The sequence below is a fragment of the Furipterus horrens genome, unplaced genomic scaffold (assembly GCF_987537825.1).
Source record: "Furipterus horrens unplaced genomic scaffold, mFurHor1.1.pri manual_scaffold_17, whole genome shotgun sequence".
Taxonomy (NCBI): domain Eukaryota; kingdom Metazoa; phylum Chordata; class Mammalia; order Chiroptera; family Furipteridae; genus Furipterus; species Furipterus horrens.
Genome location: NW_028327187.1, coordinates 107,012,865 through 107,033,847, shown reverse-complemented (window position 1 = coordinate 107,033,847; position 20,983 = coordinate 107,012,865). Strand labels below are relative to the sequence as shown.

General features: G+C 38.2%; 1 protein-coding gene across 1 annotated transcript in view; it reads left to right on the top strand.

Moving 5' to 3' along the window:
* Positions 1 to 1,392: 1,392 nt before the first annotated feature.
* The window catches only part of MBTPS2 (membrane bound transcription factor peptidase, site 2), a 53,772-nt gene continuing 34,181 nt past the window's right edge, over positions 1,393 to 20,983 (top strand). Inside the window, exons 1-4 of the mRNA XM_090263984.1 lie at positions 1,393 to 1,568; positions 10,234 to 10,382; positions 12,403 to 12,631; positions 19,466 to 19,569. Of these exons, the coding sequence (XP_090120110.1) occupies positions 1,494 to 1,568; positions 10,234 to 10,382; positions 12,403 to 12,631; positions 19,466 to 19,569 (557 nt within the window). The 5' untranslated portion in view covers positions 1,393 to 1,493. The remainder of the gene's footprint in view (positions 1,569 to 10,233; positions 10,383 to 12,402; positions 12,632 to 19,465; positions 19,570 to 20,983) is intronic.

Below are 20,983 nucleotides of genomic sequence, written 5' to 3'. Positions count from 1 at the left end.
ACTCCGGCTCCGGATTTTCTGTCGGGGTTTACTCCCCTAGCCTTTCCCCTGAAGAGGTATGCCGCAAGGCAGCGGAGGTTTTTTGGAGTCAGAGTTTTCCTTCTCTGATGTGCCCTGACTGGAAGATCGAACCAGCGACACTTAGCTCGCAGGCTGACGCTCAATCCACTGAGCCAAACCAGCCAGGAAATACCACCTCCAGCGAAAGACAAAAGATATTGGGCGTGAGGAGGAAGCCCCTCAGGTAAGACTCAGTTAAACAAAGGTAAGGTTACCCTGGCTGGTGTGGCTCAGTGGATTGAGTGCTAGCCTATGAACTGAAAGGTCACTCTGGTTTGATCCCCGGTCAGGGCATATGCCTGGCTTGCGGACCAACGTTCCCAGTAGGGGGCGCGTGAGAAGCAACCTCACTTTGATGTAACTGATCGATGTCTTTCTTCTTTCCGTCACTTCTTCCATTCCTTCCCCTCTAAAACTAAAGAAATAAAATCTTTAAAAAAGAAAAAGAAAAAAACAAGCTTCTAGAGATTTATTCATCCTACTCTTCCTTTGCAAATGAAGATTCCCTTTTTAAATGTAAATGTCTCTGACAACAGAATAACTTCTACTTGGTTTTCAGAGCTCCTCTTATTTGTTTATTTTTTAATAAATTTAAAATATGCCAAAAAATCGTATTTTGGGGTCGGAAATTCTGCTCCCCTACAGCTCTAAAATACAGGGTTGGGCAAAACTAGATTTACAGTTGTTTATATGGAAAATAAAACAATAATTAATAAATAAAAAACTTTCACGTACTCACAACTGTAAACCTACTTTTGCCTCACCCTGTATTATATTGAGCAAAATAAGTCAGACACAAAAGAGTACATATTGTATGATCCTATTTACATAAAGAAGGGGGGATTAACCAGGAAGGAAATTACTGAGATGGAATTTTTCTTTTTTTGATTAGGGTACACAGAGTTATTAAAATTCATCGAAATGAACAGTGCGATCTGTATCATGATTTCGCTATATGTAAATGACACTTCAATAAAAAGAATTAAAAAATTAGCTTAAACCTGGATACCTATAACAAGGTGTGGGAGGTGCAGACGATTATTACTTCAGATGACCCCAAATCCTCACTAGATTAAAAGGAACAGCAAACCCCCGACCAGAACCGTAGAGCGCGGAGAGCAGATAGCAGGGAAGGACAAAGCCTAGGAAATCGCTAGAGCGCTGGCAGCTGCAACGGAACTGAGCCTGGGACTACAGCGCCTCAGTGCCTCACGAAAATAAGCCCCCGCGTTCCTTTCCGGCGCGCACGCGTCCGTCTATATTTAACCGGAAAACTCCGGTGGGAAACGGCACCACCACGAGAAAGGGGCCGTTAGCAGGTTTGTTCCTGCGCAGATGGTTTGATTGTAGGCATCAGGCAATTGACTAGTTACACGGACCGCAGGGAGGAGGACGCCGTGAGTCGCCTTTCCTCCACTGCCTACACCGCTGCCATGATTCCGGTGTCACTGGTGGTGGTGGTGGTGGGCGGCTGGACTGCCGTCTACCTGACCGACTTGGTGCTGAAGGTGAGAACCTCGGGTCGAAGGCCCAAGCCTGCGGTACCCAGTGCCGGGGCTCAAGGCCCGAGACCGTTCCTCTTCTATCTCGTGCCTCCTGAGCTGGAAGCCTTGCGGCCGGTGCCCACGTGCGGCCCTCCGTAAATTTTGGCGGGCCGCGGGAGGGGTGTGGCGGCCTGTGCAGCAGCCGCAGTGGCATTGCGGGACGGTGAATGCTCCGCAGCCTTTGGGTCTGGCCCGGGAGGCCACGGTAGTGGTCTTGGGAGGGACGGGGCCCTGCCATAATCCGCGGCAGGGCACCAGGGAGGAAAATAAAATGTCCTTTTAGGAAGGGCATTGTTTCCCCTTCATTGTGTTTAAGGCCACGACGCTGTAGAGACTCTGGCATTGAAATGAATCTAAATCAAGTTGTGATTTAGATCAGTGGTCTTAAACTTTTGGTACACATGAGCACCTAAGGTTCTGGCTGAAATATACACTCTGATTTCTGCGGTCTGGGGCGGAGCCTAAGATACTTTGTTCCTAATCAGTTCCCAGGCTGTTTGCTAGCGTACAACCCATACTTTGAAGAAGTAAATACTTAGTAGCAAAGACTTTGGGATAATTCGTTTCTGACTTCTCGAATTCTGATTTGTACCCTGTACCCCTTTCTGCACATTAACTTCCCCCACCTCACACACTCTAGGTCAGTGGTTCTCAATCTTTCTAATGCTGGGATCCTTTAATACAGTTCCTCATGTTGTGGTGACCCCCAACCATAAAATTATTTTCGTTGCTACTTCATAACTGTAATTTTGCTACTGTTATGAATCGTAATGTAAATATCTGATAGGCAGGATGTATTTTCATTGTTACAAATTGAACATAATAAAGCATAGTGATTAATCACAAAAACTATGTAGTTATATATGTGTTTTCCGATGGTCTTAGGCGACCCCTGTGAAAGGGTTGTTTGACCCCCAAAGGGGTCGCGACCCACAGGTTGAGAACCGCTGCTCTCGGTGCATGATCCATTCTCCAGTTATTTGAGAAGGGTAGCAAAAACTGAGCATTTGACCACATGCTTCATGCAACCTTTTGGAATTGGATATTGGGTGGGGGGGAACTTTGTGGAATAAAATCATATAAATTCTCAAATGTTTAGTAAAAATTTCAATTATGAATGGTAAAACCATGTTATGAATACCATTTTAAATAGTTTAACTTGTGTGTTTTAGATTTAATACTAAAATTAAATGATACTTGTGTTTCCTTGTTGCATTTGAACTTGGAAAGTAAGGTTAAACAGTGGAGGCCCTAGAGCAAGGGCTGGCCTCTCCCACACTTCCTGCTGGTTGTGAACTTGGGCAAATTACTCTTTTGTGCCTCAGTTTCTTTATCTTTAAAATAGGGGTAATAATAGCAAGGATTTCCTGATATTGTAGAGAAGATTACTTTAGTTTACATAAAGCCTTGCTATTCAGTCTGAGATTCAAGGACCAGCAGCACTTGCATAATCTGGAAGCTTCCCAGAAATGTAGAATCTCAGCCCTTATCCCTGGACGACAGAATCAGAATCTGTCTCTTCACAAGATTTCCCAGGTCCTTCCTCTACACTTGGCATAGTGCTTAGCATGTCATAAGCAATACAGGCCATTGCTTTAAACAGTGATTTTGTTGTTTAGAAAACACAAAGCCACATGATTTCTTCATGTGGCATGTGTGACAAACGTCCAGAATAAAAAGAGTTTTTTAAACCTCCGTAGTCTCTGATCAAGTGTGTGAAGTGATCAGGACGGCACTTTAATTTCAGTAACAGCCTCTGGCTCCCTAATATAGCACTATTACTTGAGCAAAAAACCTGACTCTCATTGAGAGTATCTGCTTGGGGAATGCAGAAACCTCAAGAGTTTTCAGAGACTGCACCTTCACCTCCTCTGTTTCCTACATGGTTTGCTGTTCTACCCTTGGTTCTTCTAGGATATCCTCAGTAGACATCTGCTGAAGGGATTTGTCACTCTCATTTCCCAAGTCTTAGAAAACAAGCAGGTTTCAAATACTTCACCTGAAGTTTGAGACCAGAGAACATCACAGGTCCAAAGGCAAACTGATACCTATATTCAAAGTCAAGTCATTTTTTATGACTGATAGGGGTGAAATATTCTAGAGACAGATAAGTTTTTCAAATGGATGGACATTGATATGAGAAAACACTTATACTTTCTGTAGCTGAGGTAACAGGGCTCAATGTCAGTATATATTAAACAACCTTACATTATTCAAAATCCTTACTCAAGGACTTGAAACTTCCCTAAAGATAAAACTGTATATAAGCAGCTATCCTCCAACCCTGAAGGATGTAAGAGAAGTTACTGAGACCAAGATGGCTTTAGATAAGTTTTGTACTTTTACATGATCAAAGTCAGCCTAATTTCTTAGGGTTGTTGCTCGGAAAAGAATAGAAAGTACTGATTCCAACTAACCTGTCCCCTCTGTTGGATTCGTTGGGGTCTTTTTAAATTATATCACAAAATCTCTTTCTGTGGTAACAAGGCTTCTAGACCTCTGTCCAGTGTGGTATCTACTACCTACATGTGGCCATCAAATATTTGAAATGGGGCTAGTCTGAATTGAGATGGGCTGTAAGTATAAAGTTGAAACTGGATTTCAAAGACTTAATGCATAAATAAAGAGTTGTAAATTATATTTTCTATCTTTATTTAATTTATTGGGGTGACATTGGTTAATAAGATTATGTAGGTTTCAAGTGTAGATTTCTAATACATGATCTATATATTGCATTGTGTGCCCACCACCCAAAGTCAAACCATCTTCCGTCACCATGTATTTGACCCCCTTTACACTTTACTACCCCTCCACCCCCTGCCTTCCAGTAACTACCATACTGTTGTCTGTCTGAGTTTCAGTTTTATATCCCACTTGTGAGTGAAATTATATGGTTCTTAGCTTTCTCTGTCTGACTGACTTCGCTTAGCATAAAATTCTCAAGGTTCAGCCATGTGGTTGCAAATGGCAGTATTTTGTCTTCTCTTATTGACTGAGTAGTATTCCATAGTATATGAGGTCTATCTGGAAAAAGTCCAGCCATTGTTAATACATGAAAATGATTTGTGTGACATCAGTGTAACCTGGCAGCCAAGGAGAGTGGACTGGAGTGTACATGTGTGAACAATGACAACTTCACTGCACTAGTCAGTGGGGGCGGGAGATGCCGTTGAGTGAGCATGTGTACTGTGTGGTTGTCATATTCAAAATGACTGAGCAAGTAGAGCAACAAATCTGCATCAGATTTTGTGTTAAGCTTGAACATTTCTCTGCGGAAACTGTTTGGACAATTCAGAAGGCCGCAGCTATGGATAACTGGTGATTGGCAGCTTCATCTCAATAGTGTGCCTGCTCGTGTCTCTTTCAGAGCTTTTTGGTGAAACATGAAATCACCTGCGTGACTCAGCCCCACTACAGCCCAGATTTGGTGCTCTGTGGCTTCTGGCTTTTCCCAAAACTAAAATCACCTTTGAAAGGGAAGAGATATCAGACTATCAGTGAGATTAAGGAAAATACTGTGGGGCAGCTGATGGCCATTGGAAGAACTGTGTGAGGTCCCTACTTTGAGGGGGACTGAGGTATCATTGTCCTGTGTACAACGTTTCTTGTATCTTCTTCAGTAAATGTCTCTTTTTCATATTACATGGCTAGACAACTTCTGGACAGACCTTCTATATGCACCACATCTTTATCCAATTATCTAGTGAAGAACACTTTGGTTGTTTCAATATCTTGGCCACTGTGAATAGTGCTACAGTGAACACAAGGATGCAAATATCTTTGCAAATAAATGTGATAAGTGTTTTCAAGTTTTTCAGGTACGTGCCCAGAAGAGGGATTGCTGGGTCCTTAATTTTTGCTATCCTTAATATTTGGAGGAACTTCCATACTGTTTTCTGTAGTGGCCATACCAGTTTACATTCCCACCAGCAGTAAATGAGGGGGTCCCTTTTCTCTACAACCTCTCCAACACTTACTACTTGTCTTGTTGATAATAGCTATTCTAATAGGTGTGAGTTGGTATCTCATTGTAGTTTTGATTTGCATTTCCCTAACAGCTAGTGAAGTTGACCATCTTTTCATATATTTGCTGGCCATCTGTATTTTGTTTTGGGAGAAGGGTCTGCTTAGGTCCTCTGCCCATTTTTTAATTGGATTTTTTGTTTGGTGTTGAATTGCATGAGTTCTTTATGTATTTGGGATATTGACCCTTTGTCGGAGCTGTTGTTTGCAAATACCATCTTTCATTTAGTTGGTTGCCTTTTTGTTTTGTTGGTTTCTTTTGCTGTGCAGAAGCTTTTTAGGTTGATATAATCTCATTCCCCATTCGTTTTTGCTTTTACTTCCCTTGCCTTTGGGGTCAAATTCATAAAATCTTCTCTTAAGACCAAGGTCCATGAGGTTAGTACCTGTTTTCTTCTGTGTAATTTATTGTTTCAGATCTTATATTTAAGTCTTTGATCCACTTGAATTAATTTCAGCACATGGAGACAATCTGTAGCCTAGTTTCATTCTTTCGCATGTGGCTTTCCAGCACCATTTATTGAAGAGGCTTTCTTTTCTCCATTGTGTGTTTTTGGCTTCTTTGTCAAAAATTATTTGCCCATGTACGCGTGGTTTTATTTCTGGACCCTCAGTTCTGTTTTTCTGCCAATACCTTGCTGTTTTGATGATTGCTTTGTAGTATAATTTGAAGTCAGGAAGTGTGATAACTCCAGCTTTGTTCTTTTTTCTCAGGATTGCTTTGGCTATTTAGAGTCTTCTGTCATTCCATAAACATCTGATGATTTTTTCTATTTCTTTAAAAAGTGACATTGGGATTTTGTGGGGGGTTTGCATTAAATCTGTATATTGCTTTGGATAATATGGACATTTTAACTAGGTTATTTCTTCCAATCCATGAACATGGATGGAATATCTTTTAATTTCATTGTGTCTTTTTCAGTGTTTTTAAATAATGCTTTGTAGTTTTCAGTATATAGGTTCTTCACATCCTTTGTTAAGTTTATTACTCGGTATTTTATTCTTTTTTTTGTAATTGCATAAGGATTTTTTTTTTAATTTCATTTTCTGAAATTCTTTGTTAGTATATAGGAATTCAGTGGATTTTTGTACATTGATTTTGTATCTTGCAACCTCAGTGTATTTGTATATTGTTTCTAATGTTTTTTTTGGTGGAGTCTTTAGGGTTTTCTATATATAGAATCATGTCATCTGCAAAAAGAGACACTTTCTTCATTCCCAATTTGGATGGCTTTGATTTCTTTCTCTTGCCTGATTGCTCTGGCTAGGACTTCCAGAACAACAGTGGTGAGTGTGGACATCCTTGTATTGTTCCTGATTTTAAAGGAAAAGCTTTCAGGTTTTCACCATTGAGTATAGTATTAGCTGAGGTTTTGTCATATATGGCCTTTATTATGTTGAGGTACTTTATGTCTATAGCCATTTTATTGAGTGTAATCATAAATGGGCTTATTTTATCAAATGCTTTTTCTGCATCTATTGATAAGGTCATATGATTTTTTTTATCCTTTGTTTTGTTAATGTGGTGTGTTGCATTGATCAGTATGCATGTGTTGAACCATCCTTGTGCCCCTGGAATGAACCCCGCTTGATCATGATGTATTTATTTTTTAATGTATTGTTGTATTCGATTTTCTGGTATTCTGTTTAGGATTTTTGTATATGTATTCATCAGAGATACTAGTTTGTAGTTTTCTTTTTTTGTGTTATCTTTGCCAGGTTTTGGTATCAGGATTATGTTGGCCTCATAAAATGCATTAGGAAGTATTGCCCCTTCAATTTTTTGGACAAGTTTAAGATGATTAGGTACCAAATCTGTGAATGTTGGTAGACTCCACTAGTGAAGTCATCTGCTCTTGGACTTTTTATTTTGGGGGAGGTTTTCAGTAGTCATTTCAATTCCCTCACTGTTGATTGGTCTATTTAGATCTTCCAGTTCTTCATGATTGGATTTAGGAAGGTTATATATTTCTAGGAATTTACCATTTCTTCTAAGTTATTGAATTTGATGGCATATAGTCTTTCATAGTATTCTTATATAATTCTTTGTATAATTGTGATGTCTATGGTAACTTTTCTTTCATTTCTGGTTTTGTCTTTATGGGTTATTTTTTCTTAGGAATTCTAGCCAGGGGTTTGTCAATTTTTTAAAAACATCTATTATGAGAGAGAGAAAAACATCAATTTGTTGTTCCACTTATTTATGCATTCATTGCTTGCTTCTTGTATGTGCCCTAACTGGAGATTGAACCTGCAACCTTGGTGTATTGGGACAGTGCTCTTAACCAACTGAGCTACCTGGCCAGGACCTTTGTCAATTTTATTAATCTTTTTAAGGAACCAACTCTTTGTTGTATTAATTTTTTGTATAGTTTTTTTGTTCTCCATTTCATTTAATTCTGCTTTAATTTTTATTATTTCCTTTCTCCTAACTTGGAGTTGCTTTTGTTCTTTTTCTAGTTCTTTAAGCTGTAATGTTAGGTTGTTTACTTGAAATTTCTATTATTTCTTGAGATAGGCCTATAATGATATAAACTTCCCTCGTATTATAATGCTTTTGCTGCATCCCAGAAGTTTTGATATGTCATTCTCATTTGTCTCTATATGTTATTTGATCTCACCTTTTATTTCTTTGACCCAGTCAGTTTTTAGTAGCATATTGTTTCAACTCCATATGTTTGTAGGTTTCCTTACTCCCTGTTTGCAGTTTATCTCTAATTTCAAAGCACTGTGGTCAGAGAATATGCTTGGTATGATTTCAATTTTCTTAAATTTGTTGAGGCTTGTTTTGTGTCCTGACATACGGTCTGTTGAGAATGTGTCATGTGCACTAGAGAAGAAATGTATAATTTGATTGGGATGAAAGGCTCTGTAAATGTCAATTATGTCCATTTCATCTAATGTATCATTTAAGGCTGATGTTTCTTTATTGACTTTCTGTTTGGATGATCTATCTGGAGCTGTCAATGGGTTATTTAAGTCCCCTATTATGATTGTGTTTTTGTCAGTTTCTCCCTTTACTTCTGTTAGTAGTTGTTTTATGTATTTCGGTGCTCCCTGATTGGGTGTGTATATATATAGAGAGAGAATGTTATATCTTCTTGATGTAGTGTTCCTTTTATCATTACAACATGTCCACCTTTGTCTCTTGTTACCTTTGTTATCTTGAAATCTATTTTGTCAGATATAGAAGTACGGCTACACCTGCTTTTTGCACTTCTCTGGCTTTTCAGATCTCTGCAGGGATGTGGAAAATGGCCTGTGCTCCCTGGGAAGGTGGGTGCCTCTCCTGTGATTGGTCACCCCGGTCCCAGGGAACCAACTCTGCAAGGGAACTCAGTGGGCAATGTGACTCCAGATGCATGAAATCCCACTGCTGTCCCCACAGCCAGATGCAGTTGCCTGTGTAGCTGTGATGCATAGTGGTGGGGTGAGCTGGAGGAATCCAGCCTCCTCTTCTGTTGCTCTGTCCTCCTGGCATTGGCAGCCCGTGGACTTTCATGGCATCCCCCTTCACCTGAACATGAGATTAGTCACAAAGTGCACCTGTCACTCAGGGAGAATGTTATTCTTAGTACCAGTTCTTGGGTTTGCAAATAATGTGCTCTGCAACCCCACATGAAAGGTGAGAAGAGGTGAGCCCTGGGAGGTTAAGGGGCAGCCAGGCTCGGTGGCTTTGTTTCTCTGTGATATGCTGATTGCCCGACACCCAAGGCCACACCTTTGTGCTTTGTCCCTGTCCAGGTTACTGAGCTCTGCGGCAGCTCTTAACTGCCCACTCCTGCAGGAATGCTCGTTAAATCTCTTTGCTCCTCCTGGCTGAAGGGGGGGGGGTGCCAGCCACAGCTGAAAACTGCAGCTGTGGCTCATCTCAGCTTTTCTCTATTCTTGCCTTCCTGGTTCGCTCCCACTTGCCCACCTTTAGGTGCTGCAATGTGCAGATCTCTCAGACTCGTTGATGCGTTGAGCAGGGAGTCCTTTCTTGAATTAATAGCTGTCAAATGGTTGAAACTTCAAGGGAAGAGATGAGGGGATCTCTCATACTGACATTCCTCTGATGTCACTCATTACTACATTTTTTATATTGATTTGCGTTGAAAACATATTTAAATCATTCTGTTTCTGTTTACTTTTTAAAATTTGGCTACCTAAAAATTTTAAATTATATATGTGGCTGGCATTTCTGGCTCATATCTCTATTGGACAATGCCATCCTAAGCAGAGGTCAACAGACTTTTTTTGCAATAAAGGGTCAGGTAGGCTTTGTGGGCCACACGGTGTCTGTCACATACTCTTGTTTTTCTGTTGTCTTTTTACAATCTCTTATAAATAAAAACCATCCTTAATTCATAAACAGTACAAAAACAAGCTGTAGGCCAGATTTGGCCCATGGGCTATAGTTTGCCAGACCCTAACTTCAGGAGACCAGCTAGTCTTGAGGCCTTTATTTTAATATACTGAGGAATGAACATGAAGCTTTAAAATTATGAGCATTTGGGCAGTCAGTATCTTGCTTTCCTATAGAAAATACTATTTTTTAATTTTTTTAAACCTTATAAATTGTTCATCAAAATTGTATGGTGTGAAACTTTCTTTTCTCTCTTAGTCATCTGTGTATTTTAAGCACTCTTATGAAGATTGGCTGGAAAACAATGGATTGAGCATCTCCCCTTTTCACATAAGATGGCAAACTGCTGTTTTCAATCGTGCCTTTTACAGTTGGGGACGGCGGAAAGCAAGGATGCTTTACCAATGGTATGCTCCATTTTCTCTTTTTGGTTTAAATTAGTCGTGATCATGAGAAATGCTTGTTAACTGAACTGTCTCTATCATTTTGAATCTACTGAGTTGTAAAATGTTGACAGTGTAAAAACTTTCTGCTTTTATATAAACTTACGGGATTGTGTCATTGTGCTTTTGAATACATTAAAAATCAGGGTTCTATATCTTGATCTGGGTGCACGTTTGTAAAAATTCAGTGAGCTGTATACTTTAAACATGTGCTCTTTATTCTGTATATTATTATACACTAATAGAAAAGTGAAACAAATATGGAACGTTTTCATCAGGAAAATAACCCTGGAGAATTCTCTCTCATCATCACACATAGGAACAAGGATTCTGGGAGTCGTAGGATCCCCAAAAGTCTGCAGGTTTTTCCCTATACTTCTTCTGGGATACTCCTCCAGGGGAAGGATTTTTAAAATATTTAACAACCAGTAAGGCATATGTACAAACCAAGTGGGAAAATGGCCAGCCAGATTGCAGTATTGGGGCCCTGGAACCTCCTTGCAATGTGAGACATACCCCTTTAGTTTAAAAAATAAAAATAAATCAAGGAGTGTATGGTGTTTATGATTAGGTGGCTTATGATGATCTCTGGGATACCATAGAGACTAACAGGTTCTGTAGTTGAGAGAATTTCTAATATGGGAGTAGGGGGCCTCACTCTAAATTCCTTTTGGTCAAAAATTTAGCTCCAAATGAAGTAGAGCTAAATGTAGTCAGATCATCAAAAAACAGTAAACACACCTGCAAATCAAAGCAAGCAAAATAAAAAGCAGGAAATAATAAAAAGCAGAAATCAGTAAAATAGAAAGTATATAGTAGAGGAAATCAGCAAAGCCAAAAGTTGGTTCTTTGAAAATATTAATAAAATTGATAAACCCCTACCTTGACTGGTCAAGAAAAAAAGAGAATACACGTAACTAAAGATCAGAATTGAAAAAGAGAACATTAATACAAATTCTATAGGCATTTAAAAAAATTAAACTATTTTGAACAATTCTCTGCCTATAATTTGTACTTTATATGAAATGGACAAGTTCCTTGGAAAACACAACTTATCAAAATGTTAGAAAATGTAAATGATAGAAGGGTAACTTCAAATTATTAAAACAGTAAAAGAAAATCTCATTAACCATTTGAGTGCCATGCGTAATTCAAAATTTGGATCAACATGAGAAAAAATTATATCAATATATAACCTGAGGTACAAAAAAAGAGAACAAAACATAAAATACGAATTATTCCATTGTTATTTACATTTCTAGCCATCAAAAAAAGAGTTGCTGGGAGCAATGCTGGCACTTCTGGGAAAATTTGTCAGCATCGCTCATAGCGATGTTGGCGCTCAGAGGGTTAAATTTCAAAATGTTAGTCCTGACCAGCATGGTTCAGTGGGTTGGGCATCATTCCACAAAGCAAAAGGTTGCTGGTTCAATTCCTGGTCAGGGCACATGCCTGGGTTTTGGGCCAGGTCCCCGGTTGGGGGTGTGTGAGAGGCAACCAACTGATGTTTCTCTCCCTTTCTGTCTCCCTCCATTCCTCTCTCTCTAAAAATAAATAAATCTTAAAAAAATTTTTTTACCATGTCAGTAGTTAAACTCATCATAAAATATAGCTAAAATAAGATGCAACTAGAACTGGTAGATGAAAAAGAATGGATGTTTGTAATGTCAAAAGAACCTTCATAACTATATCAGAATGAGATCAAAACAATGCTATGTAAATGAGAAAAAAGCAGAGGAAGCAAACTTTTTATTGGGAAGAATATTCAGCCTCCAGTTATGAGAGAATTGTAGGTTATTAGAAGACTTGAGGAGACTAGTGCCTGTGCTTCAGTTACAGATCTGAAGTACAGGTAGGAAAGAAAACAAAGGGTTATTGAAATCTTTACACATTTTAAAGCTATGAAGTGTGACTGGTTGATGAATTTTTTAGTCCATGAATTGTGAAGAATCATACATTTGTGCAATTTTTTTTCTCTTAACAGGTTCAATTTTGGAATGGTGTTCGGTGTAATTGCCATGTTTAGCTCTTTTTTTCTCCTGGGGAAAACGCTGATGCAGACTTTAACACAAATGATGGCTGACTCTTCTTCTTATTCTTCCTCCTCTTTGTCCTCCTCTTCTTCCTCCTCCTCCTCTTCCTCTTCTTCCTCTTCGTCCTCCTCCTCTTCCTCCTCCTCCTCACTTCACAACGAACAGGTGCTACAAGTTGTGGTAAGTGCCTTCTTTTTGCTTTCAGTAACTGTTGAAACATAAATATAAGATATTCCTTTTGGGTAGCATAACTCCTATCCATAATATAAATATGAAAATATATGAAAAGTCACATGATTTCTCAAATTACCTGCTTAAACAAAAATATTATTAAGAATATAGCAAGAAGTTGTTGCAATATATAGTAGTAGCAGTAGCAATAATTGTGGTAATAGAAGAAATGGACCATCATTAAGACTGTTGATAATTACATGGGTTTTGATTTAATACGTTTTGTCTTCTTGAGATGTTAAATGGTTGTTACTATAAAATAGTAAGGACTAAAAGGGGGGGACAACTGGAGGGAGGGGGGCCACGGGGTGGAGGTGAGCAGAGGGAAGGGAAATTGGGACAACTGTAATAGCAAAATCAATAAAACATTTTAAAAAATAATAAGCATGATTTAAGATCTCTATAATGTATAAATAAATTTTGTTTTTATCCTATGCAAAGTGTTCCCTTCCCCTTTCCTTTTCATGGCTTTCATACTCTAACCCAGTGGTTCTCAACCTTCCTAATGCCGCGACCCTTTAATACAGTTCCTCATGTTGTGGTGACCCCCGCAACCATAAAATTATTTTCGTTGCTACTTCATAACTGTAATTTTGCTACTGTTATGAATCATAATGTAAATATCTGATAGGCAGGATATATTTTCATTGTTACAAATTGAACATAATTAAAGCATAGTGATTAATCACAAAAACAATATGTAATTATATATGTATTTTCTGATGGTCTTAGGTGACCCCCGTGAAAGGGTCGTTGGACCCCCGAAGGGGTCGTGACCCACAGGTTGAGAACTGCTGCTCTAACCAATAATATCTTTTAATTAAAGGTGTAAGACCTTTTTGAATGATCACTGTGATTTTTTGATGTGGAGAATAATGTGCCTAGTTGTACTCCTTTGACTGTGAGCTATTTATAATAATTCTCACATGTGTAAACCCATAGCTTATCGATTCATGTCTCCAGAGTTTGGAAGGGTGCTTTACCATTGGCTAACTTATATTTCAAATTTTTTACAACTTATAGTTTTCATTTCCATGAGTCATGGATGTCATGTTTTTAATCATATTCTTATTAATGGAATAGGTTATTTGGGAGTTAGTGACATCCCTGGCCAGTGTGGCTCAGTTGGTTTGGAGCGTTGTCCTGTGAACCAAAAGGTCATGCGTTCAATTCCTAGTGGGTGTACATGCCTAGGTTGGAGATTTCATTCCCTGGTCCAGGGTGCGTGCGAAAGGCAGCTTATCGATGTTTCTCCCCCTCCCTTCACTCCTCTCTCTAAAATCAATAAGCATGTCGTCGGGTAAGGTTTAAAAAAATAAAAAATAAACTTAAAAAAAGTAAGTAACAGATTTTTCTTTTAACTCCTCTCTTTGTGGCTTCTACTATAGGCTGGGTCACTTAAGGGAAAATTTAGAAGTCTCTATAAATTTAGATTTATAGAGAATGATAATGAATCTCTCCTATAGTAATAGCTCTTTCTTAGAGATTAAAAGGATTCTCCAGAAGAGATGATTTGTTTATTCAGCAAACATTTAATGAGTGTATTCTGTGTATTGGCCCAGTGTTGTTGAGTCCTTCTCATACAATGAAGTCCAGTTCTAGCAATCATGGAGGTTTTAGTCTAGAGGGAGAGCTGCTATGATAGTGCTACAGTTGGACAGAGTAAAAGGTGCTGTGGGAAAAGAGAGAGAGAGGAAGTGTAAGATGAGCCTGGCACAGGGGAGAAAGTTAGAGGAGCCCTTAAAGGGAAGGGTTGGGAGAGTCCACATAGCCTGGGAAAGGACAATGGCAATTGAGCATCCCTGTTGCAGAGAGAACCATATAAAATGGAAAGGCAAAAGAAATGATAATAGTACTAATAAAACCTAGTGCTTCCTCGGTGAGGTTTTTTTGCCCATTTTATTTTATTCCTACAACAATCCAGAGGTAAGACTGACAAATGAGAAAACCAAGGCACAAAGATGTTAAGTCACTTGTCTGGTCACAGCTAATAAATGGGAGGTGGGGGGCTAATCCATCACTCATCTATCACTGACCGCAGAGCCATGATGCTCTACTCTTAAGAAAGACCAATAATTCTTCAAGCAACTATAAAGTAGTATAACTTTGACCCATGTCTAGGAGGTATATAGTGGGATGTATTATGGTATAGGAGATAAGATGGTAGACATAAGTAGGGTCTGGGTTATGAAGGGCCATTCTAAGAAGTTCTGATTTTACGTGTAGATGACAGGTCTTTGTATGCAAAATGAACCAAAGTAGGGTTACATGTAAGATGGGGAGACCATTTAAGAGGGCAGCTGTAATAATTCTTTTTGGAAGTGATAAAGATCTAAACTAAATTAGTTGTAAGAAGAATGAAGGGGGTAAATTCAAGGGATCTGTGGAGTGGATTTCTCAGGCCGTGGCAATTAATTAAATGTGAGGCTGGAGGAAGAAGGAAGAGTTTAGGGTAATTCTCAGGCTATTAAATTAGTTATTGTTTGCTAAGAAATAGAATAGTAGAGACCGAAGCAGATTTGGAAGAAATATGATCAGTGTCCTATTTGCCTGTTGGGATTATAATGGCAAAATGAAGGCCTGGCTACTGTGGCTCAATGGATTGAGTGTAGGCCTATGAGCCAACTGTCACTGGTTCGATTCCCAGTCAGGGCACATGACTAAGTTGCACATCAGGTCCCCAGTTGGGGGCGCAAGTGAGAGGCAACCATACAGTGATGTTTCTCCCCCTCTCTTTCTCCTTTCTCCTCTCTCTAAAAATAAATAAAGAAAGAAATAAATAAAGAAATTATTTTTTGAAAAATAATGGCAAAATGTTGTGCAGAAGAAATTATTTCTTCTTTTTGCTTCTAACTTTATGTGTAGTGCTCACATAAATACTAACTCTGTTAGGAGAGTCCTGCTTTGGAACCATTCATTAGTCAGCGGCCCTCTGTAGCCCACTGTACTTATTTATGTATGCATTTAAGAATGTCATTATTGCTCTGGCCAGTGTGGCTCAGTTACTTGGAACATTGTCCTGTAGACAGCAAGGTCATGGGTTCAATTCCCATCAGGGCACATACCCAGGTTGCAGGTGCAATCCCATTTAGCGTATGTACAAGAAGGCAACCAATTGATGTTTCTCTCTTTTCTTCCCATCTCTTCTCTTCTCTTCCCATCTCTTCCCTTCTCTTCTCTTCTCCCTTCCCTTCCCTTCCCTTCCCTTCCCTTCCCTTCCCTTCCCTTCCCTTCCCTTCCCTTCCCTTCCCTTCCCTTCCCTTCCCTTCCCTTCCCTTCCCTCCCCTCCCCTCTCCTCCCCTCCCCAAGCAATGAAAAAAAGTCCTCAGGTGAGGATGGGAAGAAAAAAAAAGAATGTTTTTATCTCCTGCCCTTGATATGAGCTCTGCTAGCTTGGAGAATGTACTTTCTATTTACCCTATGATTCCCTAACCTATTCAGTATTAATTCCCCAAAACATGGCACTCTGTTGTTGAGAGGTTAATATTTTGGTACATCTAATACCCTGTGTGATGGGCAGTCGCATACTGTTGCCAGCAAATAAGACCTACCATCTGTTGATATAGTCACATGTTCAAATCCTTACCTTATCTCATTATTACATCTATAAAATAATAAAGAGAAAAAAACCAATGTCCTCTTACAGTGATTTTCAACCTTATTCATCCCATGGCACACATAAACTAATTATTATAAGTCTGCGGTACACCAAAAAATATATTTTTTGCTAAACTAACAAAATGTATAATGTTGATTGATTTATTTAAAAAATTATAATAGTAATTACCTATCCTTTTTGCTCCAAAGTGACTTTTAAAAAAATCAGGTGCCTATACTTATATGTAAGGATTTCTGGTACCAAGAATTAACCAATCAAACACAACCTTATTATGCAACGTGACCGATAAGGTGTAACTCTATTTTGTGACCTATATATTTATGATTCAAGGCAGGGCAGTCACACCAGATGGCTATTATTGTGTTGGCTGTTGTCACTTTTTTTATTTGACAGTCTGAGGGAAAAAGAGGTCAGTTCCCCTGACTATAATCCAGTATTGCCTGTTTTAAAATTTCTTGTGGCACACGAGTTGAAAATTGCTGTCCTGTTGGATCAAGCCTATTGACTTATTTGAAATAAAGGTAAAGTTACCAGGGCACTTTGTGATATAGAAGGAATGCGTGAGAATTAATCTTAAGTACATAAATTTAGAGTGGGGTCAGAGAAAAGGAAACTCCTAATCTGAACGGAAAGATGCCTAGCAAGATGGGAATGAAACATGTATATTGAAAAAGATACTCTGATGTTCTTGAAAACAGTTACTTAGTTGAATCTGGGTAAAGAGAGCTTTACTTAAGGAGCAAGTGTCCCAAATATAGAAAAAAAATAGTGTTAATCAAGCTCTTTTCCTTAATATTATTGTTATAAAGAATCGGAAACAACCACAATATGTCATTTATAAATGGTTAAATTATGGGATTGTCATTCAATGAAATATTACGTCTAGATTAAAAATGATGATTATGAAAACTACGAAAAGGACACTTGGAATTACTAATGAATTTAGCTGTCCAAGCAGCATAGTTTGAATCTCCTCTTCAGTTACTAAAGAGGGCTTAAAAGTGAAATTCCTGTGTTGTGCACAAAAATAAATTCCAGTTGAATTTAAATTAAAACAATGAAATCATAAAAGACCTTGAAAGAAAAAAAAACAGGTTTCTGTTTATATGAACACAGAATGAGGAAGACATAAGCATAAAACTAATGGCAGAAACCATGAGTATTGTTAGATTTGACTACATAAAATTTTTATGTATCAAAAAAACTAACAATAAAATAAAAGGCAAAAAAAACAAATCGGAAGTAGATCTGTGACATGTATTACAGAGGATTGATATTTGAAGTGATCTTACAGATCAATAAAAATATGAACACTCTAAGAGAAAAAAAAAGACAAGTCATGAGTAGGCTACTTTCAAAGGACCTGTCAGTGGTCAAAAGTAGGGGGAAAGTTCAGCTTTAATAATGATCAAAGAAATATAATTCAAATAATGGGATGCTTTTTATTTCTCTCAAATTGCAGATTTGAATTAAATGAGCTTTCCCAAGGTTATGGAAGTGTCTGCTGTTAGAGAGCAGTTTGGTGTGTATCAAAGTCCTTTAAATTTTGTGTAATAGCATTTCTTACCCTCTCTGTGAGGCATAATATTAAACATTGGACAAGGATTATCACATGTAATCCTCAAAATTACCCTTTTGTATAAATGTGGTTGTTTCCATTTTAATGATAAGGAAATTGAAGTATTGGGGGAATAATCAAATTTCTTCCAGGTCACTTAGCTAGTTAGTGATAGGGACAGAATGTCAAACTGAAGTGATATTTCTTTGAAGCCTGAACCAACCATGCTTATCTTAAGAATTTATTTCCCCAAAATACTTGAGTATATGAGTCCAAATATGTTTATTATAGTATTTATAAGAGCAGAAACTTTTAAAACAATAAATGCCCATCAATCTATTCCATAGAATACAATGCAGCTGTTAAAAACATGTTGAATGAGAAAACATTCATGGGAAAACGTTTGTGAAAGTACTAAGTGAAAGTGTCAGATTTCAAAACCATATTCATAATAAAAGCACACTTTTTAAAAATATGTCTACATGAGAAAACTAGAAGGACACACATTAAAACATTGAGAATGTCTTTGTTTTGTGTTTTCAGAGCAAGATTATAGGCTTCTATTTTTCTTAGAGTTTTAAGTTTTCCTGCTTTAAACGTTTAGAATTAATTTAAAACAATAATTAATAACAGGAAGAAGGGATTTTCTCCAGAAGGATACCTTTAGGGTTCCAACTCCTAGACTGTGAGAAATAGATGCTCAGTATTGAAATAATACTGATGCCTGGTGTACCCCACTTAGCCTAATTTATAGACTCTCTCTTTAACAGATGACACAACTTGTAGTGATTGTTTACCTTACAAACATATTAGGTATGTAACAACAATTTACCACACAGCCCTTAAATAGCAAACTTCCCTTGTGTACATGCAATGATGTCTCCATACACAACATCCTAGGAACATGTGAATACAAGACAACTCTTGATTCTTCACAGGTTCTTAATATGTATGTATATGTTCCAAATGCACCTCCTGCATTACATTTCAATTTTAATATAATAATTATGTATCACTTTGCTACTACCAATGTACTGGACAAGCTGATGGAATCAAAGAAATGGAGGGTATGGTGCTCCCACACTAACAAGGTGCTTTGTTGCACTACTTTTAATTAGCTTTCATATAACTGGAGAATACTAAAAGGAAATTCATTGATGGGGTTGAGGATATTCTATATTACTCAGACAAGTACTTGGAACCTTGCAGTAACAACATAGAGGAAGGACTAGGAATTGTAACAGGAATTCCCAAATCGGGCTTCCAGCTGACTCCTTCAGTGTCACTTCACATCGTCTGGTCTTCAGTGCTTTGCTAGGCTTATTCTTTTCCATTGTGGAGATTTCAGGAAGCTCAGATTTCACCTTTTTAACCTGGTGTTTCCAGTTCTCTTTAGATTGGTGTTGTGATTAGTTCAAAAGCTACCTAGTTTTAAAAAAACTGACCGGTGTTTTTACTTTTATTATGATAGAAATGAAAAAGTGAACCATTGATATTTACATTAGTTTTATAGAACTTTCAGCTTGGGAGTTTAACCTTTAATACAGAGTGAACATCATGGTCTCTTGGTGCTCAAGTGTGTATTTATCATTGTGTCTATGAACAGGTTCCTGGTATAAATTTACCCGTCAACCAACTGACCTATTTCTTCGCTGCAGTCCTCATTAGTGGTGTTGTACATGAAATTGGACATGGAATAGCAGCTATTAGGTAATGATACTTACCATTTTCTTTTTACTACATGCACAGCTTTCATTTATGAGGTTTTATAACTAAAATCTTTAACGTTTGATATGTTTCTCTCTGTGAATATTACCCAGTGCATATCCTTCATTATTATTTTGGGATACTTTCTCTTTTACAGAGGAGATTTAAATATTGATGAATATGCTCAATTGACCATATGCATACTATATTTATAATCCAGGTCTTTCTGTCTTTTGCCCTCTGCCAGCATGGTTATATCCTCATGGTGCATCAAGATTTTCATCCAATCCCAAAATTTAACCTTTCTGTTCATCATTGGGTCAGAATGATAACCTCTTCACTGCCTTCTTAGTACTTTCTTTGGTTTATCAGCTGAAATACTTTCCTGCTTCTACTCATGGCCTCTGTTAGCTGGAGTAAGAACACTGAAAGCTCTGGGTTTGTTAACAAATTAATACTATTTAGACATCCAAATGGAAGAAGATAAGGGAGGATGAGGCCTTGGACTCTCTTCAGGTATCATGCTCTCTTCTTCTTGTAACTACCCAAAGGTATCGTAATTATTCCTGACCATTTTAAAGGCTCCTGAACCTATAAAATTATGATGGGGGAGAAGGTGAGTCACAACTCCCCTTCATTCTCACTGGTTATTACTACCATAAGGAACACACATTACTGATAAGAGTGTGCTTTATACTTTCGGTGTGGACTAGATAAAAGGATTTTTTTTATTTTTTTTATTTTTAAATATATTTTATTGATTATATTGTTACAATAGTTCCAATTTTTCCCCTTTACTCCCTTCCACCCAGCATCCCCCTCCCCCAGCAATCGCCCCACCAAGTCCGTGCTCATGGTTCGTACATATAAGCTCTCCCGCTTCACCCTTTCATATATTCTTCTTTTTTTTAAATAAATAAATGATTAATTAATTATTTTAACAATAAAAAATAACAATCCCTCCTCAGATATTAAGACCCTTTATAATCTTATAAAGGACAATGGGCGAAGGTTTTAAGCTCCTCTAGCTGCTTCAAGCTGGACATGGTCATCGTCCTACCTACCCTTGGGTCCAAACATCCCTAATAAGAGTGGTGGTGTGGAGGGGAGGGTTGCCTTCCCACATGGGGAAGGATTGTGAAGACTCCAGGTCAGTTGTCTGTCCCCGGGCAGTGGCGTGCTTGGTTTAACAGCACCTTGTTGTATTCCAGCCACTTAGTTCAGCCAAACCGTTGAGTCTCAGGAGGCAGGGCTGCAGACAGGATTAAGTGAGGCCTATAGGTACAATCACTCAGGTAATGAGATCATAGGCTTATGCCCTTTGAAAACAGAAAACACTTGTTAATTTATGTAACATAACCCACAAACGAGTCTCTAAATCTGTAAGACTCTTATTGGAAAGACATCCAGTTGCAAG